The sequence below is a fragment of the Trichoplusia ni genome, chromosome 1 (genome assembly GCF_003590095.1).
Source record: "Trichoplusia ni isolate ovarian cell line Hi5 chromosome 1, tn1, whole genome shotgun sequence".
NCBI lineage: Eukaryota > Metazoa > Arthropoda > Insecta > Lepidoptera > Noctuidae > Trichoplusia > Trichoplusia ni.
The window spans coordinates 910,812-922,087 of NC_039478.1; the positions used below are offsets into that span (position 1 = coordinate 910,812).

At 36.0% G+C, this 11,276-nt stretch overlaps 1 protein-coding gene across 3 annotated transcripts in view; it reads left to right on the forward strand.

The window, feature by feature from the left end:
* The window catches only part of LOC113500473 (ankyrin repeat domain-containing protein SOWAHB), a 50,392-nt gene extending 49,280 nt beyond the window's left edge, over positions 1–1,112 (forward strand). For all 3 annotated transcript variants that reach the window (XM_026881324.1, XM_026881473.1, XM_026881398.1), the window contains one exon: positions 388–1,112. In XM_026881324.1, coding sequence (XP_026737125.1) covers positions 388–492 — 105 coding nt within the window. In that variant the 3' untranslated portion in view covers positions 493–1,112. The remainder of the gene's footprint in view (positions 1–387) is intronic.
* The last annotated feature ends 10,164 nt before the right edge of the window (positions 1,113–11,276 follow it).

Sequence of the window (11,276 nt, forward strand, 5' to 3'; positions counted from 1 at the left end):
CCAAAACTCTCTCATTGAAAATGGTGAAACAGCAAAAAAGATGACAAGTTTGAAAGTAAAATGTTTCGTTTTTCTGCCGCTTGAAGCGCTGTTGTTGATTTTTCGTTCTGTTATTAATATTTTTGTTTCTAAATAAACAATAAAGAAATCTTACTTAATGAGACGTATTAATTAAAATAACCTGAATCCATTGTGTTGTGCCGGCGCCGTCGAAAACGATTTTGTTAATAATAAATCATTAAGAAAGCTATGCTTCTCCACAGTGTTTCTGTAGTGATTCGTATGTTAAAATAATACTATTCGTTAATCAGTGGAAGATGCAGTGAACCAGCTACCGGGGGGCTACATAAAAAAAATGTGGTAATAAGTATAATCGTCTTATTTCAGCCTCGTGCGCAAATGGGTGTCGTTGAAGACGGAGACTCAGATTCTGACTCAGCCGCAGGATTCCACTCAGCATGGCGACAACAACGAGCTTCACACTGCACTTAGTCGCATTACTCATCCACATAATAAACACATAATTAAAATTATGTAACTGGAAACATTTAAATTAGGTTCACATAAACGCCTAATTGTAATAGATTAGAGCACATACAAGTTTTCTGCAATATTCGGCTGAAGTTTCAAGTGAGAACGCCGTATTTTAGTAAATTGTATTTTATTTGAAATTACAGATTACATTTAATTGGAAATTACAGATTTTTTGTCAATACTGTAATTTTTTTGTGTAATTTGGGTGAAATTGGTTTCAAAATGAATCGATTTGCAGGAGTTACGGTAGGGGTCAATAGAGGCGTTTTCGAGGTGAATAGAAACAGTTACAAAAAATAATTATGTAATGCATTTTAGAAAATAGGAAATCAAATTATATTTAAGCATTTTTATATGCCCCAAAAAAATACTTTTCCGTTAACCCCTTGAGACTATTCACCCTCGTTAATGGTAGTGACAGGAGATTCTACAGTTAGATTTTATGATTACAATTATAAGTATTTAACACAAATCACAAATAAAGGGTTCCTTACTCTAAAAAAGTATTGGTCTATTAGGAATGAATTAGATATCGCTTAAATAAATGTTACTTGACTGAATGGGCTTCATCCATGAAATAAGCGAAAATAACGTTTTTTTAACGGTATATTTGTTAAATGTTTTCGCAAATATCCTAAACATTTATTATCGTCTGTTTCGATATTAATAATTTATTTGAAACTTACTGCATTCCAATCCGTTCACACTAGTGACACGTATTTATGAAATAAATGTGATATTTTTAAATATTTACATCAGTATTCAATTTTTCATCAACAATTAAGTGCCTTAGAATAGTCTATTATCAATTAAATTAAAGTTAAGATAATAATTATTATGTATATATAGGTGCTTATGTTTTAATTCGATATTTTTGATTTGTACTGGAATTTCATTAAATCAACTGCTGTATTTTTTTTTGTTTACCTATTGTTTTACTTATTGTATTTTTTTAACATTAAAATATTGTAAATAACGGGTTTTAGTTTTATTCCTCTGCATAGGATTTAAAGTATTAAATTTCGCCTTTCGATACGAATTTGGATACCCTGTGGGTGTCCACTCTTGTCAGAAAGGGGTGGTGTACCAGTGAATTTTAACCCAGCCAATGCCCACATTTTTAATTAATTTGGCTGCCAAATTGAAGACTAAAGTTTTATAACTCGACAATAGTACCCTAGAGTGTCGCGTAGATGATAAATAAATTCTATTGTCCTTGTGAACTTAACTTCTCAAAACAATATTTTTCTGACAGTTCAGACCAACTACTACTAACAAAATTTAATGCTTGCTTGGTTTATATCTTTTCAATTCTACCGGCTTTTATTGGCCGAGACAAAGAAAGCCTAAAAATAATATTATTCAACCTGACCGTGCCCAAAGGCCAAACGAAACTCGCCTAAGGTTACGCTATCTACCAACCCTGCTGACCCATTGATGCGATCTTCAAAAGGAGTGCATGCGATTAGGTAGAGAGCATTGCTCAACACTCCTGTCCTAAGGCCGCTACTACCTCGCTATGGTACTAAAATACCCACACAACACAAAAACAAAATCGAACTTAAGGCCGCCTTGCCTTAAATTTGGTGCTCTCAAGATATTTCGAGAGGACTAAAGGCCTTTGTGACGCGCACTTGCTCTTGATTTCGGAAAAGCGGAAACACTCGCCCATGGGACAACCGTCAAAGCACTTTAACTTAAATTAAGAAAATTTAATGTTAAAAAAGAATCAGATCAGTATTTAACAATCTGAACAAGATAAAATTGATACTAGGCATATTTGTAAAGCGGGCGTTTTGTGTAAATGTTAATCTTTACTGCCCAAGTTACGGAGCGCATTGACTTAATCAAAAGGTTAATGGCTGGTCAAGCCTACTCGATGGTATAAGACTATGGTCATTCTATTCAACCAGAGCCGAATGTTTCAAACAGACTATAATTGGGTTTTCAGATCTTCTCCAAAGGCAAATTGAAAATAATTTGGCCCGAACGGACTGCATAACTTTTACCTGCCACGTACTTGGGTATGTCAAAGACGTTAAGCAGCAAAATTGCTGCCATAAAACAATCTGTCCGAAAAAGTTACTGAAAAGTTTCTTATCAGGCACTATAAGGTTCGCGTGCTTGCAATGGCTAGTTGTCAGCAATATTGTACTCGTTTGGTATACTCAACTCGACTCGAACTGGATTAGACGCTTGGATAGGAAAGTTCGTACACTGCTCTCGGTGAATCGAATGCATCGGGTCCACCCACCCTAGCAGAACTTTTACGTCATAATTTTATTTTGCATAGCAACGGATAGCATAAACCTCTTTTACCATACACCGAAACCCACAATTTTGTAAGACAATCATTTTTATAGGTATACATTTAATATACATGTAAACAAAGTGCATGACACTTTGTTTAGTATATGTACTGCCGAAGCAAGTACACACTTTGTTTAGTAATTTTGTATTTGACGCACATAGACTTTTACATAATTATTTTTAATCTATGGAGTGATGACTCGTGACATCGTATGAAAAGAGGATGTTTTAAGAAGCATAGGACAATCCGCAATATGGAAAGAGTATGTTTAATAATAAGTATGTTTGTGTACAAGTTCTGTTAACAATAATGTTTAAGTAAAAGCTCCACTCTTTTCAGAACAACTCAATTCGGATGTAGTTTTACTGTTCACTAATCATCATCACCATCATCATTCCCCTGGCCTTAGGTATCCCAATTATTATTTGGGGTCGGCGCAACATGGTCTTCTGCTTCCATACCTTTCTATCTGACGTCATCTCACAAGAAACATTCTTTGCAGCCATATCATCTTTCACACAATCCATCCATCGTTTCCTTGGTCGTCCTCTCCCTCTATATCCATCCACATCCATACTTATCCGTTTTACTGGTCACTAATATCCAAGGATAATTATAACGAAATATGTAGCCATTTCGCTACATTCACATAGACGTAAGGCGAAAAATTTGTTCACTGTTCATTACTTTTGGGTTATACAATAGTTCTTGTAGTAACGAACGGCCAAGCCACATATTTTGACAAAGGTGTAGAGTTTGTGAAGTTAGTACTTGTGCAGTTAGGACGTGTAGTGTTAGAAGCTTGGCTCTACATGAGATCTGATAACTTTTTGACAGTGCGACTCATATGGGCTTGTCTTGGCTACATTTTACATGAAAGTGTTTTGGTGGATTTCACTTCTTTTTGTAAGTTGTTTTTAAAAACAAAATTTTTCTTCTTTTACTGGGATTGCTATTTCTTGCACATTTTTTATTATCAAGTTTTCGATTAGATTAGACCTCTAGCGTCAAAATTGAATATTACTGGTCTCATAAAAACTCCCATCCTCTAGTTTAAACGGTTGGGAGATGTAAGTTACAAGTTTTATAATTTGTTTGTTGTTTGTGTGCTAATACTAGCTTACCTACATACAAAATTTCAGCTTTCTAGGACATTAGGAAATACCCTAAGAATTTTGATGATCAGTCAGTGACGAAATCGGCGTCTTTCGGATATAAATAAAATCTTAAGTATAAAAACTAGGGAGGTAATAAAAACTTTATATGTTCAATAAGTAAGCTATTGACAAATATCCCGAAAATTTTGTTGATCTAGCATAATCCAAACCCAAGTTATGAGTTTTCAAAAAAACGACGAAGCGCTTCGAGAAAAAGTAGGTAGTGCCCGTGCGCTTCGGTTGGCTCGTCTTGGCGGGGGCACTACCGTGTCCTCAGATGCCAAGTGAGTTATGCCAAATAGGTTTCGGAGCAATAAGTTTCTGCGAGATAGAGGGACAGATACCCGAAGGCATTGCCCATGATCATCTGTAATGAGCTTATTATATTTCGCGAAATCGTGGTGGGTTGTTACTTCGTCTTTACACCAGGAGTTTGGACCCTGACTCTAATAGATGTGAGTTTTTTTATGTTTAATTTGATTTGTAAAAAAATTACAATTTAGCTTTAACAGGTTTCGCTTCTGTAACTAATCGTAGGTATTTTTAGAATTAATTAGGTATAATTTTACTGGAACAAGGTGATCTGTTTTTTAGGTTAGCACTTATCTAAGCTCTAGAGCGTTTTCACCGCGGCTCATCTTTTGTAACAAAACGCCCACTTGGGTCTACGGCCGTATAGGAAAGAAACGCGATTGATTCAAACTTATTTCAGGAAGAAACGGTGGAAATGAATTTCTCTAGACTGAAAAATAAAAGGAAAGAAAAGAATGCGAGAAGATTTTTCCTCGGAGAATAACTAAAAAACGATCAGAAGACTCAAAGTAGGTCAAAAACCAGCACAAGCTTGGGAAGATGACAGCAAAAACAGTAAACCCAAAATTAAATTTATCTTGGCAAAACCATTTGGTTTAGAAATATGGTTACAGGAAAATAAGGAGCACATATTAATGATATTAATCAAGTTTATCTATAGGTAAATCGTATCATGTTAGTTACATTTAAAGGTGAATCTAGTGCAAATTGAATGAAGATTACCACAGTTTTGTTGAAGACTAGCTGTACCCCTGCAGTGTTACCCGCGTTTAAACTTAGAACTTTTATCATCAGTGATAACAATACCTACAGTCGAAATTTCATAAATAGTAATCTTGTCCACAGAATATTTTAATCGTACCTTCAAAATGTACTGACAATAACAACGGCATTCTGATAGTTGCTATGGTGTCAATTTTTGCTTATGTCTCGCTAAATGCCAAAATGTCTGTAGGCCCTCGTGCTGCAAATCGAACTATGACAACCCTTTCAGCTAAAAAGTAGGCTGTATCCTAAAATACTCCTTTAGAAGGATAGTCGTTTGGCATTATTAAAGATATTGATTGAGCTGGACTGGAACGAATAGTTGAAAAATAAAATTTCGTACGATTTTTACATTAAAGTCCTTAGTGTCGATTTGTATAAGATTTAAGGCAGTCAAATTAATCTTTTTTTTAAGTTCGATAGAGACTAATGCTAAAAGTTGGTATTGACAGTGTGCGGAAATCTAAAAAAATAAGCTAAAACATCTAAATAAAAAATGCCTCGAGGAGCTCGTAGCTGTGCTATAACCGCATAAGTGATTCGATCACAGGTTAAGCTATGCTTGACGCGGTTGGTCCGTAGATGGGTGACCATCTTTGTCATAGCGAGTTCCTCCGTGTTTCGGAAGGCACGTTAAATTGTGGGTCCCGGCTGTTATTCCTACATCTTTGATAGTCGTTACAGGTAGTCAGAAGCTTGAAAAAGTCTGACAGCCAGTCTAACCAAGGGGTGTCGTGTTGCCCAGGTTACTGGGTTGAGGAGGTCAGATAGGCAGTCGCTCCTTGTAAAACACTGGTACCCAGCTGAAACCGGTTGGACTGTTAGCCGACCCCAACATAGTTGGGAAAAGGCTAGGCCGATGATGAGTCATTAAATGCCTCAATTGTGGTCTCCTCGGACCCCTTAAGTTTTTGAACGACAAAAACGCGTCGGAGTTGCGACATTTATTAGGATTTTCTACAAACAGGCTAAATGGTCATTCATCAAATGTATGACAGTAAAAACCGAGGCTTAATCTCGATTTTTATTATTTCTCATAATAGCAGCAACGGTAATTAATTCATCTGTAAAACTGGAATAGAGCCTAGTGACCGACGAAAAAACAGCAGAGACTTTAATCGTTCCGTTTTGCTCTTCGGTATGGAACCCTATAAATGATAATTCCAAAGTGTCTGATTTCTCTTTCGTCTACTATACCAAAACGTCTACTGCCAAAACGATTATTATAATCAAGCGTTACAATGTTAACATCTCACATCTTCGTTAGTGTAAATCGATACATCGATAGTTCAATTATGTGTTTCATTTTTTTAATATTCTCGCGAGTAGCGGGATGCAGGGAGCGATATCGATCCACCCCATAGGCAGCCACCCGCTATGGCATGTGAGAGGGAGTTCAGCACGATACGGAGCCGCGCAGCTCAAATATCAACAGTAATACCATCAACGTCGTTATTTCTCGCCTTATCCAAAAGCCTTATTGGGAAGGACTTATAATAACTATAGTTACATACTCAACAGATACGAAACATTGGTTAAGAAGCTAAATGTATACATAACACATCAGTTTTTGCAGTAAAGCCCTCTTCCAACTAAAATTAAACTCTGTTTGCTGGGAAGCCCAGATTCTGATGATCGAAAGACAGCAAAAAAAAAAAATTGAATGTGAATGGAAAAATAAACCATTACTGGTTGAAATGGTTGTGTTAAATATTAAACAAGGAGTCATATGGGCCCCGCACGTAAAGTATAAGGTTATGCTGGGGAGTGTGCAAAAAACATTTTACTGCGCGGATAGCCGAGTGGCTGAGGTCACCACGCCAATCCCAATGAGCGCACCGTCTCCCGGGTTCGATCTCCGGATGGGGGCCTTTGTGCATATTTTAGATATTTGGAAAACCCCCGCGGCGCAATATATTTTATATAACATAATTGAACTCTTTTCACCTACTTTTTTTTTATAAACTGACGCACTTTATAAAAAAAAATAGATGCAAAGTATGTAGTAACAGGCTACATTATTTGATGTTGTTTAGTCAACGGAATTGGTTCCGCTACAAGAAATGACGAACAGAGGCAGCACATCATGTCTCATGCATGACATTTAGTTTCATATTTTTTTCCAATTTACGGAATGAAAGAATTTGTTTCAATCGGCGTGGTCTCTTCAGCATACACTGAAGCCTGCGGTCGGTGTATGAAGTGTTGCAACGCATTGCTATGCACAGGCACAAAAACCGCGGATGACGTAACACGGTGGTTCAGGTTTAGTCAGTAAGAGTCTGACACTACCCGGTCTCGCCCCCGAGTTGTCCATGAGGATTCCCCCGCTTTACTAAAAAAAACACTTTTATAGCCAATCAGATTGAACAGTAGTATAAAGGAATAATGATATATTCTTATTATTTAGGAGACAGATGTTTTTGCATATTCATTCCTTGCTTTGACTGGAAGGCAATATTTTCAGGTATTTTAAGAGTTATGCATGTGTAGATCGAAACTCATACAAAATCTGTTTGACGCCTTAAATAATTCATTCAGGTTTGTGTTTCTAAGTTTTGAGAAAAATAACAGAAACGAGAAAAGAATATAGTCACAAAATTACTTGCCGGTATTTGCTGGCTTATAAAATAAAACAATCGATGGTTTGCTACGCCGCCGGACCATATTCAGAGTACATAATGCGATGGGTGGATTGACGTTAAGTAACTCAAATTACAGCAAAGTGCTGAAAACACCCATCAGGGTGCTATTTTTCACTCATGAAAAGTGGTTCACGCCGATCGACATTAATGTCAACGAGTTTTAACGATGTTTGGCTAGTGAGAGCAAAATTTGGCGGTGCATTGAAAGGGTTAAAAGTTGATGTTGTTCACCGAATAATTAACGATAATTTAAATAACCAAAAACATGAAAACACAGAAACAGTAACTTTTAGCCCCTTTTTCGAAAACCAAATAATAATTCGGCTACAACAACAAACTATGCAATTTCTAATGATCGCGTTAAGATTTCGATACCAATTATGTTTTAAAAACTTTTTAAACATTATTTAAGTCCTTGTTTTTCAAGTTTAAACAATATAAGTCAATGTACCTACTCAAACATTTTAAAATTTATCATTACGTTATTCTTACAAATAAAGGTTATTTTTGCTACAGTGAGTCCGAAGTAGATTTACCTATCTCGTGGCCAAATAAACGGTATTTTTTGTACTTTATTTCTGTTTCCTTTTGTGTCATTTCTTCAGCTAACAGATTGAGGTAGTCTTCGTTAACCATCCAACAATTTAAAGATGACAACTTATTCGTCAATTAAAGTTGATTAGAATATTTATTACTATGACGATGACCGCCGCGTTGTATCAAGTTTATTTTCTGGGAATCACCGCCTTTAAACTTAGTGACAACAAAGACAGCATGTACCAAATGGGTATAAAATGGGAATGGCACCTGAATAAGGTTTGTCTACAGAGTCCTGGTATAAGTGCATCATGAACAGTAAGCCACCATCGATCACGACTGGTATTTGCTCGGGGGCCTAAGGATTAGACGTTAGAGGAATCAGTAGACTTATTCTTTACTATAAGTCTACCTCTTTTTGTATTCGATCACCGCCGTGAGAGATCGACGTCAATCATCGGTCTAGAGAAGAATATTTTCAGTGTTTTCGAGGAAGTCTTAGCTTATGGATGGATTCAGCAGCGATCGTTGTCCGGACATACAGCAGTCTTCTAAGGTCACTTAGCATTTCTACATTAGAGACATCATTGCAAACCATATTTTACGTTAGGTAGGATAGCATGCGGCAAAAATCGGAGTTATACGCGTTAATGCAGGGCCTCATTTAGAAGCCCAGGTTTAATGCACTCTGGACTGGCAATTATACTAAGATTTCGTCAGGATCGTGAGTTCAAAAAATTCGATGATTCTGGCAGGGTCCTCAGCTTTAGGCTCTAGGTTCTAATTTTGCTTTTAAATTATTGTCTGTTTAACGAATAAACCTCTATCATAACTAAAAACGACTGAAAAGCGAGTCCTAATCGTAATGTTCTCATTAATAATTAATTAATTGGCTAATCATGTAAAAATGCACTTTCTGTGTATCTCTGATAGTTGCCATCATTTGAGAAAATTGTATTAGAGTTGCAATAAGATCATCAATAATTAACAGATCGAATCTAAAAACATTACCGTCCGTACTCTGGAAATTCGCGTAACATATGACATAAAAAGGCTACTCGAACAGACGTGTAATAATCGACATTAAACATATAACTGCTGCTGCCGGTGAGTACGTTTGCGTCGGTATGATTTAGGTACATACATAGAAAAAAGTAGAAATTTTAAAAGTCAATCGAACAGCCGTTGTTGTTTGTTGCTGCCCAACAAAAAAATATGTTGGTGAGAAAGTATTTTCAAAGCAGTGATATCGCCAAAGATAGGTATAACCTAAAATAAAAGGCATTGGGCAAACGGGGGATATAAAAAGCCATCAAAACTAAACTTCTTTTTAAATCAATTTCCATAAAAATCGATATAGGGAGTCAACTTACAAAGATAGACATATGCTATTGCGGATTTCTAGAACTTTTTAAGACGAACAAAGACTTTATACATGATTTTACCCTAACTGTAGTAGTATTTTGGTCTGGTATTTGTTCAGTTTGGAGAAATTGCTGTCATATATAAGAGAAACAATGGCCGAAATTTTATACCCCCTAATGTACCATATTCCTACACGTATTGTATATTATAGCATCCATGCAGCGCATGCACAAAAGTAATAATTTCTCCCCGTTTTACACTCCTCATTGCTGCTCTGCTCCTATTGACTAAAGCGTGATAGTATATAGCCTCAATAAAGGGCTATCTAACATTGCAAGAATTTTTGAAATAAGACTTTTAGTACCTGAAGCTAGTACAAACAAAATCTTCAGCCCTGAAATCAAAGCGTTCAAAAACACAAATAAAATCTTCTGCTTTATTTACTTAGTAAGGATTAAACAGCGTAAATAACCGGTAGTAGTCCGTCATTTAATAAGACACGATTAAAATTCTTCAATTTTGGAATTATATTTACTTGTTGACCTATGGTAATTTCAGTTTAATACAATGGTCGTCTTCTTTTTCTTATTTAAAAGAGAATGCGAATGTCACCTCAAAAAATTCAACACGAAATTTTAGTGAATGAATAATTTTCAATCTGTAATAACCAAGTTCTATTGAATACGATGTCCAAAAGGTTTCACAATACTGATACAGACTTTACTTACATCAAACGCGTTTTTTATTTTTATTTACATCTGTACTGTAAATAAATAGCTATCTTCGTCCACCATATTTTACCAGAGTACCTACGTGGTTTTGCAGATTTTCATAGCGGGCTGTGACCTAACAAATCGATGACGTGGTGAAATCTAATTTGCCCATAATGTATTTATCTCAGGGCACGGCAGACGGCAGGGGGAACTGAAAAAAAAAACAGGCTGCTCACGCACACACCAAGCACTATTTACACGAACCGCTCTGAACGCTTTGACACCCCCCCAACACCCTCTCTACCTTCTCCCGTAACTGAAAGGTTCCTTATCTAATATCCTTATTTATAAAAGTTGCTCGAATTTATTTTAAATTCTGTTCCAGGACTTGACAGGATATGATTCAGACGCCACTTCAGGAAATAAACGGGTTTACAGTTTTTACTACAGCAATGAATAATTTGTTACAAGCTCTTCCTATTGATAATGAATAGGTACTGTGTTCTTTTATATATATAAATAATTTATTCAAGGCAAGTCAAATTCGCGGGAACCACGTGGCCGGAAATCGCAAAGGATAGAGTGGTCAGGAAGACAAAGGGGAAGGCCTTTGCCTAGCAGTGGGTTCTAAAACAGAAAAATATATATATTTTTAAATCCCAATAACAAAAAAAAGTTTATTTATAGGTCTCTTATAGTTTACATAATATATAATCTCAACGTTACTGGTCATAACAGATACAAATAAAAAATAGATAAAGACTATCGACTCTTTTCTCTAACAATTTTGTTTTGCTACGTACGTATTTTAAACCGTAAGTTAAATTGTATGCGAGTACTCACAACGCTACCGTTAAACGTTATTGTATATTTAAAGTAAAGATTTAAATAATGCACAAAATTAACTACTTGAGTTGTCCTTTAAACAAATTACCAT